Genomic DNA, 16,171 nt, shown 5'->3' on the forward strand with positions numbered 1-16,171 from the left:
TTTTACTTACCTTCGTCATAATATTATTAATAGATCGCATTAATTCGTACCACTGCGGACAGATGACTCTGGAACGGATGTTGCTTTGGTTCATGCCGTAGCCGACAGGTTTTACAGGTTGAACATTTTGTTGTTTGCACATTCAACAGGTGTCGCTCATTCGTATAGAAAAAAGCTGATAAAAATCGAGGCGATTATCCAATACGCAATAAAGTATTTTTCCGAAATTGTTTCATCATTTAATATGCAAAAAAACTGCAGCTCAATTCAATATCAATTGATTCTGGGCATTTATATCGAAGCCGCTCTTTCGAAAAGAACGTGTAGGAAATGGACGCAACGTTTCAAACAAGGTGATATTGAAACTCAAGACAAGAATCTGACGATGAGGAACTGTAGGAGTTATTGGATGGAAATCCGGGACAAACGCTTAAAAAATTGTCAGCAGCCGTCGAAGTCGGCATATCGATCGTGTCGAGACGGTTACATGACCCAGGGAAAATCTACAAGGAAGGAAAATGGGATGCCTTGTTGATTGTCAGAAAGCTGAAAGTTGAATGAACGAATCATTTGCATTTCCTTGCTTCCTAAGCAGCAGGGGGAAGAGCTTTTTTGTAGCGTATCGTAACCGAGGACGAAAACTTGATCTACTACGGAAACCCGAAACAGAGGAAATCGTGGATGAATCCCGAACAATTTCCAACATCGACATCAAAACGGAATATCCACGGAAAAAAGATAATGCTATGCATTTGGCGAGATATGGAAGGCGTGGTGTATCATGAATTTCTAAATCCCAGTGAAACGGTTAATGCTACAATTTGTCAACGCCAACTGAAGCGATTGAAGGACGAATTAATGCAAAAAAAAAATGCCCATCGATGGCCAGTAGAAAGCGCGGAGAATACGGTTAGACAAACACTGATGAACTTGGAATGGGAAATTTTCCCGCGCCCATCATACATCCCCGACATTGCTCCTTCCGGTTTTCACTCTTGTTCCGTTCCATGTAACACTCCTTGGTAGACACGCATTTTACCAATCTCTCGAACAACTTCGAAAATGAATCGATGATTGGATCACCTCAAAAGAGAAGCCCTTCTATCGACGAGTGATCCTTGGCTTTTACCAAAAAGATGGCAAAATATAGCCGAAATTGCAATCGCAATTACTTTGATCGATATCCGATTGTAACATAATATGAAAATAATAAGTATCCCAAGTAAAAAAAGCGGCATAAATTAACGCAACCCCTTCGTAATTACTTGAAAAAAGAAAAAAGAAAAGAGAGAAAAAAAAAAGAAAAAAAAAATGATCATATGTGCGAAAGTTCTCTGATAGCATGTATTAATAATTAAGTTTTATGATAATATTAACTAGTATGTCAAGTTTCATGTATACGGATATAACTGCAATGTACTTGTATTTTCGATCAATCGATCCCATCGGAAATCAATAGCTATTCCAAACTGTTCGTCACTGGTACGAGAACAACCAGAACACTGAGAACATGATCTGAATAATAAACCAGAATAATGAGCGTGAACACTGAACACTCTTGCTTCCTCTCTGATATAAGCCACGAGCTCTATGACTTGTGACAATATACAGTGTTTGTTTAGAATTTTGAGCGGATAGAATGAATTTTTCATTATCAATAGCATTATATTCTTTACCTTAAATACTACTTATAGGGATAACCATTGTTTGATACAAAAATAGGTTAGGAACATACTGAAAGGAAATATTTTAAGTTGTCATGATATTTAGGTTATGATGTACGACAATATCGTTAAAAATATCGGTAATGATTTAGTTAAAAAGTGAGCTTTTATACACGATTGAGCATTTAAAAATGTTTATTTCCTTTTGTTACAAATAATTTGTTGTTGTACAATATATATATATATATATAAAAAAAAAAAAAAAAAAAAAAATGACAGATAAAGAAAGGGATACCTTTTTAAAGTTTTTACGAGATTTGAAAGGTACGTAACTAAAAATACAATAAGCATTCAAAGGTGTTCAAACAGTAGTAGTATGATTTACGTTTCAATATATAAAAGCATAGTGGCGCTAGTACTTACAGTTATAGTATATTTGGAATTAATCATTAGGATGTGTCCATGTTTTCTAAGAATTTAAAGACAACAAATAACAGCTATAGAACCTTTATTATGGTAATGTATTCACACCAAGGAAAAAAGTATTTGAATATGTAATTTGTCATTTCCTTTGCTCTAAGAAAGCTAAACATAAATAAATGAATTTCGGTATGTTTTAAATGATTTTGAAAGGAAATGAAAATGAAAATTTAATATCTGTCCATTACTGAGAAACTTAAGAAAAAGGGAAATTATACAAAGAGAAAATATAGATCATTTAATAAAAAGTAAATCGACAAATCGGCTCATAATTAAAGAGTTCAATAATAATGAGAATATTGCGATTAAACCGTCATCCTGGCATCAGAAGAAATTAACGCCAAGAGAAGGGAAATCAGTTCTTTGCGACGTAGAAAAAATTATTTTTTACCTGCATCCGGTTTGGTATTAATCGTTACTACAAAATTGTAGGAAAAAGCATATGTATAATTATGTTAGCAAACTTTATGGAAAAACAATATTATGCAATGACGATATTGCAATGCAATATTGTATTGTAATTTTTAAATGATGAATTGCTTTCCTATCATCTTGTTTGAATACCTTTATTATTGACTGTATATAGAGTACATTTTTTTCTATTCTTTCTTTTGTAGTAAAGAAGAAAGATTATTCTACATTTGAAGAATCACTCGGTATATTACAAAATTATGCTGCGACTAAAGGGTTGATAGATGAAGATATCGATTTGTTAGCAGATATTATTATAAATACAGAATTAGGTGAGTATGCAAACGTTATAAGAAACAAACAGTTACATTCTATTGAGAACATAATGGAAAAGATATGTGTTTGATAGGTGCCACTAAATTAGTATCCTTGGCAAAGTGTTTAGTTCCAAGACACGAGATACCTGAACGCACGGTTAAGTCCCTTATTTCTTGGTGCCTAGCATCTATAAATGAACTGCCCATTACTGTATCCACTATTATTATACAATGGACAGTTGGTAATATTTTTTTTTTTTTTTTTTTTCTTTTTAAATCATATGATAACGTGACGGAACAAAATATATATAAGATAAAAAATTAAATTGTACGTGTGTTTGCGTGCTTTCAGGCATATTGGACTATCAACTAATAGATAAAAAAGTTATAAATATATATTATAGCGTCTTCTTTTATATGATGTTGAAAAAGGAAAGACTGGTAAGTGTGTATGCATTCTGTTTACCAATACTGCATATGTAAATTTATAAGAGAACTTGTAATTACAATAAAAAATTTTAATAACGATCATAATATTAGTCGTACTGTATAGTTACATTGTTTAAATATTTTCCTACTGTTAACATTATAGGAAAGACATATAGCGCGTATCATTTATGTATTAACAAAACCAGAAGATGTAACTCGCAGAGATGTATCTAGATTACTAAATCTTCATCAGAAATATTCGAAACCTCGTAAACATATTATTGTCTTATTGTCGTAAGTAATTGCGGTTTGAGTTGCTTCATTTAACGAATGTAATATTAATTTGCGTAAGATTTATTTTAGATTATTCAAATCTTACAAACCAGAATTAGTACCTGAAAAAATTCAATCTATAAATACAGAAAGTGTATGGAAACCAATACCTGAAATTTTGCGATTAATGCTTCAAGATGCGAAAAGTCGTTTAGAGATTCAACAAACACAGGACTTACATTCAGAGTGTTTTAACTGGAATGTATTTGAGGTAAGTATTTGATAATTATAAAATTCATATAAATGATATGAGACGTTCATATATCTTTTTAACTTTAATAGTTTATGAAAACAAAGAAGACTGTAGCACCTCTGTTACCACCTGTAGGATATTTTCAAATTGGCTCTAATATTTTCAAAGAGAAGGATACAAAATCTATCTTTGAGATTTCTAGGTAAATAAATAATATTATTGCTTTGTTACGTTTATTGATTGATATTCGTTACATAGTAAGCTATTACAGTACAGAAGAATTGGGAAAATTGCACTTAAGCGTAGAATTACCGTGTAATGCCATATCACTTTTGTCTAATATTGCTGGTTACCATCTTCTTACATTTGCTGATTTCCACTATCAGAGTAGATTCTCTTATAATCTCTACAATACTTTAATAAGAGGTACATCTATAATATAATCTGTAATATAGTAAATGTTTCTAGAAATATAAATTTAATGTTTCTTTCGTTTCAGCATTTATCTTGGAAAATGAAAAATTTTCTACAGAAGAAATTAACAAATTACTTGACATAACTATAGAATTTTCACAATATATGCAACAAGATATACTTGTCGTTAATCGTTTCCTTGATGAATATCTGTATTTTAATACGGGAGAATATCAATCAAAGTTACTAGTTTTATTGCAATGGATGACGTCGGTGTCTATTAGCGGTATACTTTCATTCATATTTATTAAGGGACTGTGTACAAGAAGTTAATTCTCTATAAATATTTTTACTCAAATGATCTTCGTAGAATATTTCTTCGTATTGATAGACTTTGATTGATTGATTGATTGATTGATCGATCGATATCATATTGGCTTGAAAAGATATGAATAAGCAGAGTTTCTACGGTCAATTTTTATAAAGATTTAGTTATCTATCCTAAAAACCAATTGCTCTTTGTTTCTGTCAAGCGATGTACTATTATTTTGATTATACATGATTATCTCTTACTATTGAAGATTATTTAGATGGATATTTTCAGATAGATGGATACATAGATGAATTTTTGAACGAAACTTGCGAAATTGGTAGATGTAAAGATATTCTTCTAATAGTTAAAAATTTTAGTTCAGAATTTCGTTTACTTAGTACTGTATTATATATTTCTGTGCTTAGTGTAATTATTTTATAAAAGTAAAATATATTCAGATTTACAGGAAAAGATATTAGTTCATGTACAAAATATGTTTTACGAATCAACCTTAAGTATGAAGTGTGAGATTATCAGAACATTGAAAATGTTGATCACAAATTTGGTATGTTAAACATATTATTTTACTACCTTATTTAACTTACAGTTGGCATTCCTATTGCATAAATTACTTTTGTTGAAATTGTTTAAATATCAAAAATGACATAAAAATTAAGAGTAATATAATTATTAATAAAGCAATAGTAGCCAACTGACAATTTTACAATGCCATTTTTTTGTAGTTTGTTAGTCAAGCATTTGAAGAATGCAGTCATAAAACACCTGCACCATTTCTAGGACAAGGTGCAGTGGATAATTTAGAAGAGGCTATTCCTATTCTCACAAAAACCTCAAAAACCCTTATCGTGTCTGGTTTAAACATACATTCGTACGATATTTTATTACTATCGGAGGCATTATCATTTTATGAGGAGGTAATTGATGAAGATAAATAATAATAATATCTTCGTATAATTAACATAAACAGTAATGAAATATTAATGATTCAGTGCCGTACTTTTACTGAAAATGTTTAGATTTGTATATTGGAAAATCGAAGTACCGTAATGTCGTTTACATTAGCACCCCCTGCAGTAATTTATGGAGGTTTTATTACGAAGCATTGTGCGATTTTGTCAAAAATATGCAAATTGCTATTGAGGTATGCATCCTATAAACTTTGTTTACGTTTATAAATTAGCCTTTCAATTTCAATATCTGCTCACAGGTATCGTAATAGAAGTTTACAATTAAAAAATCGTAAGGTACAAAAGTTATATAAGAAAAAGTTTAATATTATATCTATCTATGCTCAAGACATTGTTGAAGCATTATGGTATGACGAGGTATGTAAATATTACACTAAAATCAGTTAATGTAATTGATAATCTAATCATCAAATGTTAATTCTCTGTAATGAATTTCTACATTGAATTTCTGTGCTGTTAGGCTCGACTAATTTGAAAACATTGTATTCTATATTATATCGCCGTTATGAATCGAAATTAAAAATTCGGATAAAATATTACTAAAATCCCATCGGGATGGAATTAAATTAGAAGGTTGTCAATTAATTAATTGTAATTGATCGTATAAGAGTATTATGTTTAAAATATCTTTCCTGTATTACATTTTCACCATCGAAAAATAATTCCCCTTTCTTTTTTTCCTAATTTTGGCATTTAAGAATTATATTTTTTTGCTAAACTTATATTTTTCAGCCATTTAAAAAACGCAGTAATATGTACTTTTTAAGAAATGTTCCAACGAGGGTGATGGAAGATTTAAAACATTGCAATCTAAATTGCCTTTTAAATATTGGTAACCATTACGCCATCTTACCTTACAAATGTATATTGAACAAAACAGGACTGAGTATTAACACAAGAGAGGTAAGAAATGACGCACAGTTATTTTTAATATTTTTGCCTATTAGTTTTTTTAAATAATATTAACGTAACTATATAATAGCTTCTAAATGATAAGAAAGTTATTTCAACGATGATAAAATTTTTACAGGCTGCTATGAGCGTAGCATTGTATTATTATCCAACCGTAAGTGAATTTCTTGATATATTTCAAAATTAACTGTAATAATAAATTTAGATATTAAAAGGTATGTACATTATTTCCGAAGAAATTTAAGATACTCTTGAGATGTAATAAATGTTTTTAGCTGTACGTTTTATACATTAAAACAGTAATTTATAAAGTTTGTAATAATAAGTACGTGTGAAATAAGTTGATTTAAATTAATCATTGCCTTTTATTTCTTTGATTTTTACATAAAAATTTTCATGTACAGTTCATTCAACAGTCTTTAATACATATCTACCTAATGAAAAGTTACATATAAATCATCATGGATGCCTTGGGCTTCATACTTTAGAAACTATATCATTCTTTTTTTTACATATTTTTTAATTTATCCTACTTATTTTATGCATTAATATTTAGTGTACACATTGCGGTAGATTGAAAATTACTAATGTTTACATGAAAATAGTAGCTTGACAATGCATTATGCAGAAAATCTCTTTGAAAGTGAGTGTGAACATCTCTTAAATTTAAAATCTATATAATGCTCTATTAAAAGTATTCTAAATACATATTCTAGAAGAGGCCATGCTATCGATGCAACATTATTCTACATACTAAATATACTTTATAACTACCATACTTTTAAAACAATACATGTATGTATTACTAATACTATTGATAGTGCGTTAAAGAATCGATAGGGTACCATTTTGATACGTGTTATTTGTCAATATTTCGAGTAAGTTTCAATAACAGAAAAGAGAAGTTTATAAAAGGAAAAGAAGAAAAGAAAAAAAAAAAAGAAAAAAGAAAGAAAGAAAAACTCGTTATAACTGAACTATGTATGTATGTATATATTTCTTTACTGCGGATTGATTTTCACAAAATCACATTCATTATTGCTTTAGAATTCAATCGTACCGTGCAAAGGAATGAATGAAGAATGCAAATGTATAATACTAGTAACTATGTTGAATTCAAAGAAAGATTTACTATAAATATCAGTATATACGATGTATTACTATTATTTAATTGATACAATATATACGATATTAGCATATTATTTTCTACGTTTTCGTTTTCTTCGCTATAAACTGATACAGCTACATGATAGTACGATCATCATGTCAATAATAACGATTTAAGACAATGACAACATCAAGAACTTAGTGCTTCTATAACGATTATAATATGTTATAAAATTATCCTCAGTTTTAATGAATCAATCAAAACTTTGCTTAATATCATAACATTTGTACCATCTAAACATGTCTCATGTTAAGCTGCAAATGAAGTATTTTCAAAGATCGATATAACAACCAGATACATATTCATACATCTAGTTATGTATACCTATAAAAATAATGATTATATATGGTGATGCATTACGCTAGAAAATTATATTTTGCTATGGTCACATTCAGAGATGTTATAACTACGAGTACATATAAGAATTAACAGAGAATGTTCACCTCTACCAAAATTTTTAATAAATTCTTTCTTTTTCATGATAACATACAATTTGATTTGCAAATATCTTGAAAAGATATTACATGCTTTCATTAATAACTGTACAAGCACTTTACTAAGAATAGCATAGTTAAATTTCATCAATCTTGAGCAATGTATTCATGTTACCTATAGTATTTTAAACTGTAACATGTTTTTATGGACTGTCTTTGGTGTAAATATATTCTCAGACTAGAAAATAATAGTATCATGAGGCCTGGAATGTGAAAACAGTAATGTACATTAAATTTAGCAGATTTGGTAAAAGTGCACATCATTTTTCATGATATTAGCGATCAGAAACTTTGCGTTTATATGTAGCAATTATAGTATGTCAATTATAATTAATTTGTTCAAATCAGATAGTATGAGCAGCATAAAATAATGTTTGATATTAAAAGTGTCAGTAGAAATAGAAATATTTATAACAATGTTTAATACTTATGCTGCTTAAACTACTTTGGATGTAAAGCCTGATATATTCTTATAAAGATAGAGAATAAATTAAAATTATTATTTTAAAAAATGTATCGCAAACATATGATGTTATACTAGTAAACAATAACATTTAATATTTTATTGTCATGAATTTGAAGAAATCATTAAAACAGTTGCGTTTGTTCGGATGAGAGTACTGAAATACCATTTAGTTATAGTCTGTGATTGGCAGTCACTCGGTTGTAATAAAGAATGATTCATTTTAGAAACTAACATTTAAATTACATGTAATACTAATAACATCACTGCAGTTCCATGTTGACATTAAGTTGAATTTGAATATAACTTCATCGACAAACACTTTCTAAATATGCTTTAGGAAATATTAGCTAAATATACAACGAAGTACATAAGAATGTAAAACATAATAATGGCAATAATTATGATACAACAATTTTCTTTATGACATTAATAATCTTATTCAGAAAAGAATAAAGTACCAGCAGATATAATTGAGAAAATAAGTATAAAGAATGATTTTATTTATTTTAAGTATTCTAAATAAGATAGCTTGCTACTCGAAAATTATATGATTCCTATATAAATTCCTTCAATGTATATACTTCTGTACACTATGCATACAATAATACATCAGAGATATTTTGGACAATAATTTACTGCATTGAATATTATTACTATATTTAGATCTCATGCTGCAGTGTATATAGGATAAGATCATATCGTTCCAGAAATAGAGATACGTAGAATAAGATATATCGTTCCAGAAATTCGCTATACAAGTTTGTGTGCAATGATTGTATAGCTATTAAATTCCACTAAACTTTTTTTTTTTTTTTTTTTTTTTTTTTTTTATAACAAATACTGCTTTAGAAAAAGCATTGTCATTAGATTTCCTTAAACAATTTCTCTAGGTTCCAATATAAAATTTATGGAACAATGCCAGAAACCTTTGCATTTATATTGTTAAACTATTAGTAGAAACTATTACTAAATTAAGAAACAAATATTTTACGTATCAAGTGATCTTTCTAAAAAGTTTTGTATCTATAAATCGCATTTTTATAGTTTTACAACAAACGAGAAATTGTGTTTTACGTAACATAAATTAAATATATTGCCATTTCTCATATTACTGTTATTATTACATCTTTTCAAGGCAAAGAAAGTTTTACCGTCTTATTTTTATTCTAGCATTAATTGTAACTTTAAAATGCATTTTTTTAATTATTATTGCTTATAACCATAAAATATCAAGATTTTCTAATTGATGTTAGTTAAAGGGCATAACATGGAGGACTTTAAATAAAAACTAAAGAATGATATTATTTTATAATAAAAAAGTATTGTATTTATAAATGCTAAATGAAAGTTTTTGAAAATTTTGTTCAAATAACATTCCTATAAAACGCTTGAAATTCATAATACTTCGTATTAAATTTTAACGCACATCTAAAATAATTACAAAAGTATATAATGTTTCTACATATTGTATATTTTTTAACTATGAAAGAAAGAAAGACATGAAAAGTATATATGTATTGACTTCAACAAAGTTATAAATTACACAGCGGTTCTGACATTATTGCCATTCTTAAAATAAAAATTCTTCATTCGTATGATAATATTTAATACACTTGGTAATCAATGTAAAATTAAGGTGCTTCAGTAAGTGCCTAATGTCATATATATATATATATATTTTAATTAAATTCGAGCTCTTAATTTTTGTATTTTGGATATACTACGGGCAGTGACTATAGCATCTTTGTAAAAGAACTTGTTTCGCATATAGTTAATATTAAATCATTGGAGATTATGAGAATTCAATTAAGCTTAGTGTACAAATAGCATTATGTATGGCACAAGGTACAGATCAATATTCATTATAGTATTGAAAGGTATTGCCAATGGTTTTCTTCGTTCACACGTACCTACGATATGAAAAAAAGGATCATTAAGAATGCATATAATTAGTAACAGGTGTAAGGTGTATGCATGTTGTTTTATAATATTCAGAAAGTATACAACTAATTTGCATATTAGTATATCTAGATAACTTGATTTATTTACACTATGTTTTATTTAAAGTCCATGCGTCTACTTTTGAATGATAGTAATGTTGCCAGAGAATGTTTTCGTTTCTGTTAAAGTACACCATACAATTATAACAAATTTTGCATGTCATCTATTTCCAGCTTTTATTACCAAACAGAATTTAAAAATAGCCTTATGTCAGTCAAGCTTCTCGTATTTAAGATGTATTAGACACGAATTGTTGAATATTTTGTAAAACATAATATTTGTCGTTCCTCAAACTATGATATATGACAATAACTAATTAAAATTAAATGATAACGACATAATTCAAATACGCTTATCGTCACGAGGATACTGCAAGTGATAAATAAATAAATGAACAAGATCTTACATGTTGGTAATAGATATTAGAAATGATAAGTAATATGTTATCGTAATCTATTCTATTCTTTAAATTTTTATTGCGATTCTCAAAAGGTAAAATGAGACACTTCACTGATGTTATGATTTTTTGTTTCACTTTTCAAGTACGTTCCATAACGACCAAAATGCGGGGATTGACAAGTTATTTTAAACTAATATTCAGGCTTAGGACTAATCTCTATATTGATGCAAGCATAAATAATGAAGCCCAATCTTAAAACACTGCAATCAGGCCTGTGTAATTTTTATACAATTAATAGAAGATGATAATCATTTTACGTAGCACTTTTTTCTTTGTTGCATCTGTTGAATGGTGTAATAACAGCCCATAGCCATTTAGAGAAAGAACGTTTAACCATACAGACACTTAAAACAAATTTTTCCCGTACTGCAGCTTTTTCGACATATTTAACAGAAAACCAAATAAGTTTCCATTAAAAGAATTTTAAAATCAAATTAAATTAGATCAACTCTCTGTTATTTACTAACAAAAATGTCATTTGTATAGAAATACCTTCAAACGTAGTATAATATGTCATTGTATTAGAAAAGTAAATTGTGATACTAAACAAAATTTTTAGCTTCTTAGATGTCCTTTGATCACTTTATCTCAAATTTTAGACATCCATCTTTGGCACAATATATTAATTAAGCAGAAATAGATTATACATATAAGTAGAAAAAAGAATAATAAAACAGCAAAAATGTATACACTTTCCATCGCTACAAAAATTCAGTATATAATCTGTCATTATATAACGAAAAACTAAATAAACATGAATCGATTCATTATTTAAATTACAGAGGAGCATGGTTACAAACAAGTTCTTTTTAGAATTACTCCTAATTAATTAAATGTAGTAAGTTCTATCAGAAGAACAAAAATGAAAGGAAAAGATGGAAAACAGAAAAGATTGAACAAATGTTGAGATATTGTTTGCTAAACACAATGAGTATGCATACATTGTTTTTATGTCTAATATTTATATATATGTGTATATATATACATATATATATATATATGTGTATATATATACATATATATATATATATATATATATATATATATATATATATATATATATATATCTATGTATGTATATGTACCATTAATGAAAGTAAATTATGATGATATTGTTACGGTGATGAAATTCAGTTCAGTTGATTCAATATTAGTGTAATCATAATTAAAGCACTTGCACGTGCATATTCGTCTCTAGCACTCACACATTGTCTTTTCACTAAGGGAAATAGAATACTTCACTTCACTCTTTAGATAACACTTTTGTACACAAAGCAGTATGTATCTATTTTTTTTTTCTTTTCCTTGTAAAACAAGATGTAAGAAGTATAACAGTTTCACAATTAACAGAGGAGCAGCAAAATAAACAGCTCAGTCCCAACTGGCGTCACTCTCACCCTCTTCTTCTTCCTCCTCCTCGTCAGAGAACATGGTATCATATATATAATCTGGATCATGTAGGAACTCGTCACGACTTCTTTTTCTTAGCCCCATTCTACGTTTCTTCGTTGTTAGGGCAAGTTCGTCTTCTGTCGTTCTCTCCTTACGAAATTCGTAGACTAGTGGATAAATATATTCAATCGCAGCTTGGACAGCAGCAACATTGGGAGCTACAATGTACATTTAAGTTTACTCGATAAACATATTAATTAAGATCGTATACGAAAACAATATATCTCCTTATAGATTTTCACTTCAGTCTTCATAGATAAAATATCTATGAATGTCATTTATGCCAAGCTACGGATATATTTGCCAGCTGTTCTTCAATGTTTATAATTGAATGTCGTTCGTCCGTTTGTTACAAATTGATTGTTCATTTCAAATTTCTGAATGAGACATTTTCTATTCTAAAACACGCCTGCAATCTTTCATCCTTAGCATTGGATAAATAACATTGCGTCAACGAGATATTTCATTCGCGATTGCAAAAGAATTAGTAATTCATTTAAAGCAAACATTAATCCAATAGTAAAACAAACCTGTTACAGTGACACTTCCAGTAGAAAATATTTTCAATGTAGCTTTTGGTTCTTTTAGTTTGTATGTGACACCAGGATGTAATTCCGGCTCATAACTAAATAAAACAAATACATAAATATTTCTGACTATAATACATTATCAGTATAATAGATTATATATAAAAGGGTATATATCAAAATCATTCTTAGTCAATCAGTTCAATCATTCCTGTAAACCATATAGCTTTATTTAAACATACATAAGTATACTTACTCTGCATTTTCTTTATGACATGATGAAAATGATGTTATCTTGATTGCAAATGGCATACAGCATGTACCTAGTACATTAACCACTCTATAATTGTTAAATCGTACTTTAAATCCAAGTTTCTGAAGTGAACGAGCAAAGCGGCGAGCTGCTATCTTTGCTTGAACTTCACTAGTTGCGCCGGTACATGTTACTTTGCCAGAAGACCATATAGAAGCAGTAGTATATGGTCTCCTTAGTTTCATAGTAATCATCTACAACATGCATGCATATACTAAGAACATTGCCTATAAATGTTATTCAATATTTCAAATTATTTAAAATCTAATGTCTACTTAAAAAAGCCTAAAGATCAGCTTGTTCAGCTAAAAAGTTTCATGTAGTCTCAAAATGTATGTATATCTCATTTGAAATTGAACTATGACTTTAACAATCTTGAAATGAAATTTACTATAGATCCAACATATTCTGATATTTTTAATTTAATATATATTAAAGAATAGTCATATCCTCAAGTAGAAATTAATATTATATTAAAATTATACTAAGATCATTTTCATTATCATACAGATAATGTATCTTATATAATCTAAGAATGGGATAAAATCAAGGAGTGTACCATTTTATTAAACAATTAATCATAATCTTTTACTGTTAATTACAAAAGGCTAAAAGCCAAACGTAAAATATTCATGATTAATTTGTAACAAATAACTTTATATCTTTTTCACATCTTATTAACGGCGATACTTTCTCCTGTTACTTTAATTTTTAACATATTTTAATAAATTTTTATTCACTGCTTAAAAAAACATTGTAAATTTTATTAAAGTATGTGAATCGTTGTATATAATTAAGAAAAATCAAGTACGTAAGCGTTCTAGTAATGTAATTTAAATTTTCTGCATAGAAACATTAAACAGAAATTAAAGATATAAAAATTAAGCTTACATCACAATCAAATATATTAAATATAATTAATCTGCTACAGATGTAAAAAAAAAAAGACAAGACTGCTTCAAAACATACCCCATTCTCTCTTCTATATTCCACATTAGATCCATTTAGTGCAATTTCTCGTAAATTTAAATGACATCTAACACTGAAGCTGCAAACTACATTATTGATAACGATATCCAATTCACGAGGTTCTTGTTCATGAGGCTCCATGTAAGGTTGGATCTGTCCATCAAATATCCTCTCATCTTTTTCTTCTTTACATATGTTGGTATTGTCTAAATTCTTTACATCCTCTACGTGATTTATTGATGTGTTTGTTAAAGGTTTCATGCCATTCTTTTGAATAGCAGTTGCCATAATATATCCCTACGGAAAAACAAATAAAAAGGGAAAAAAAGAAAAAGGAATTGAAACTACCGTTATCCTTTGTATATAATCTAACATAGAAACATTAATTAGTAGCGTTACATCACTTATTACTTTATACAACATAGCATTTCGTTTTATGATTTATAAAGTAATTCTCAAACGATAAAGTCCTGGCTTCTTTTTTTTTTCTTTTTTTAAATAAAAGCCAATCTTGTTTGATTCAAGTACCGGGGAATAATATAACTATTTGTTATATCATTAAATTTAAAAAATTATTGATTGACTAAGGTAACATTGCCGTTTGTTATGCCATTTATGCAATTATCAGAAATATTAATATATATTGTGTCATTTAAATTATTTGTAATTCCATCAACTATTATGTAAATCAATATATACTTTAATCTCAAATTTAATGTTAGGGGTCAGCAGTTCCTAATTTAAAAAATTTTAAGCTTATATTCCTCAATTTTCAATAACTTTTCATTCATATTGAATACCCAAAACATAAGAAGGTCAAAAAATCATACAAAAACAATAATTGAAAAATAAGTAACTTCGAAAAAAAATGATTTTATATAGTAAAATAAAGCTTTAAGTTTCTTTCTATAAAAAATTTAAACAACTAATAATGGCATTTTATGTAAAACAACATGATGTAAAGTCGTTATTACTGATGTTACCTCACTGGAATGATATATGATAAGTATGCAGATACGTCCTATAAAAAATATATCAATTTTAATTCAGAAAGATAATGAATTTCCGGAGGAAGTTAAATTGAAATTCTACGAAATTGTTTTAAAATTACTACAAGTGAAACATAACGGAAATGCGCAAACATTTAAAAGACACGATGTTTATAGTAGCAGGCGAACGTTTAATGAAAATTTTCGTGAGATGTATTTCAAAAATACTGAGAAATGTTCAAAAGGTTTTCTCGGATGTTAGATGAGGTGACAGTAAGAAAAGATGAAAAGCACAATTGCTATTCCTTATAGCGTTAAATGACTATAGTACTAAATTAGAAGATTAAAATCTCGATCAACAGCGGCGAACAAAATAGAAATCGCACTCACTTGTACCTATGTTATATGCTTTTTTTATAAAAAATAACTTCTTTGTTGACAAGTGCCAGGAGAACGCAAAGTTAGCTCAATAATCACTGCCATTGTTTTCGGCCATCTTCACTAGACTAGCTACTGATCAAAGTCACGGACGCGGCAATGATACATAAAAGAGAATACTCATTGACAAAGTATAGTCCTGTAATTTTCCTAGTATATATTTAAATTTTTCCACTAGCTGTTAAATTCTATATAAATTTATATATGTTACATCTTCATCAGTAAACTGTATCATTATTTAAATAAATATTATATTTTCTATCTTATTGTATGTTAAGTATCGAAATGAAAATATCACTAACAAATTTAAATATTGCTACTTGGAACTTCCCTAGATTTTTTCTAGAACTTAGATGCTGATGTTTCATAAGATCTTCACTTTATTTTAATTAATTAATTAAAAGACCAATACATAAAAATGATTAATAACGAAGAAAAT

The 16,171-nt window shown here is 28.1% G+C and overlaps 2 protein-coding genes across 10 annotated transcripts; one reads left to right on the top strand and one right to left on the bottom strand.

Annotated features, from left to right (window-relative positions):
* Nucleotides 1-1,488: 1,488 nt before the first annotated feature.
* On the top strand, nt 1,489-6,810 carry LOC100646406 (centromere protein I). Of its 5 annotated transcripts, none has more exons than XR_007223875.1 (15): nt 1,489-1,988; nt 2,762-2,887; nt 2,965-3,114; nt 3,225-3,313; nt 3,465-3,595; nt 3,665-3,845; nt 3,917-4,029; nt 4,099-4,253; nt 4,327-4,527; nt 5,013-5,119; nt 5,298-5,489; nt 5,592-5,716; nt 5,783-5,900; nt 6,311-6,446; nt 6,574-6,810. XR_007223875.1 is itself a non-coding variant. In XM_020862895.2 (15 exons), the coding sequence occupies exons 1-15, from the start codon at nt 1,937-1,939 to the stop codon at nt 6,640-6,642; spliced, it is 1,980 nt and encodes a 659-aa protein (XP_020718554.1). In that variant the 5' UTR covers nt 1,489-1,936; the 3' UTR covers nt 6,643-6,810. The 5 variants fall into 5 exon arrangements, 4 of the variants coding, with proteins under 4 accessions (XP_020718554.1, XP_048261263.1, XP_048261265.1 ...); XM_020862895.2 differs by having other exon boundaries at nt 6,276-6,446; XM_048405306.1 differs by lacking the exon at nt 2,965-3,114 and having other exon boundaries at nt 6,276-6,446.
* On the bottom strand, nt 6,793-15,834 carry LOC100646532 (TATA box-binding protein-like 1). 5 transcript variants are annotated; one of them, XM_048405316.1, is made up of 7 exons: nt 15,685-15,821; nt 15,289-15,326; nt 14,306-14,602; nt 13,280-13,530; nt 13,027-13,121; nt 12,130-12,654; nt 6,793-10,493 (listed from the first exon to the last, which is right to left on the bottom strand). In XM_048405316.1, the coding sequence occupies exons 3-6, from the start codon at nt 14,591-14,593 to the stop codon at nt 12,416-12,418; spliced, it is 873 nt and encodes a 290-aa protein (XP_048261273.1). In that variant the 5' UTR covers nt 14,594-14,602; nt 15,289-15,326; nt 15,685-15,821; the 3' UTR covers nt 6,793-10,493; nt 12,130-12,415. The 5 variants fall into 5 exon arrangements, with proteins under 5 accessions (XP_048261273.1, XP_048261272.1, XP_048261271.1 ...); XM_048405315.1 differs by lacking the exon at nt 15,289-15,326 and having other exon boundaries at nt 15,691-15,834; XM_048405314.1 differs by lacking the exon at nt 15,289-15,326 and having other exon boundaries at nt 15,685-15,829.
* Between the last annotated feature and the right edge of the window lie 337 nt (nt 15,835-16,171).

Source organism: Bombus terrestris, chromosome 4 (genome assembly GCF_910591885.1).
Source record: "Bombus terrestris chromosome 4, iyBomTerr1.2, whole genome shotgun sequence".
In the NCBI taxonomy this organism is placed as follows: domain Eukaryota; kingdom Metazoa; phylum Arthropoda; class Insecta; order Hymenoptera; family Apidae; genus Bombus; species Bombus terrestris.

Excerpts from the sequence above, each read along its gene's own strand:
- LOC100646406 (XM_020862895.2), top strand. The coding sequence starts at position 1,937 with ATGACAGATAAAGAAAGGGATACCTTTTTAAAGTTTTTACGAGATTTG. Across the intron at positions 1,989-2,761 it reads GTTTTTACGAGATTTGAAAG|TAAAGAAGAAAGATTATTCT; the intron begins GTACGTAACTAA and ends TTTCTTTTGTAG. Across the intron at positions 2,888-2,964 it reads TATTATAAATACAGAATTAG|GTGCCACTAAATTAGTATCC; the intron begins GTGAGTATGCAA and ends TGTGTTTGATAG.
- LOC100646532 (XM_048405315.1), bottom strand. The coding sequence starts at position 14,593 with ATGGCAACTGCTATTCAAAAGAATGGCATGAAACCTTTAACAAACACA. Across the intron at positions 13,122-13,279 it reads TGTCATAAAGAAAATGCAGA|TTATGAGCCGGAATTACATC; the intron begins GTAAGTATACTT and ends TGTTTTATTTAG. Across the intron at positions 12,655-13,026 it reads TGGAAGTGTCACTGTAACAG|CTCCCAATGTTGCTGCTGTC; the intron begins GTTTGTTTTACT and ends TGTACATTGTAG.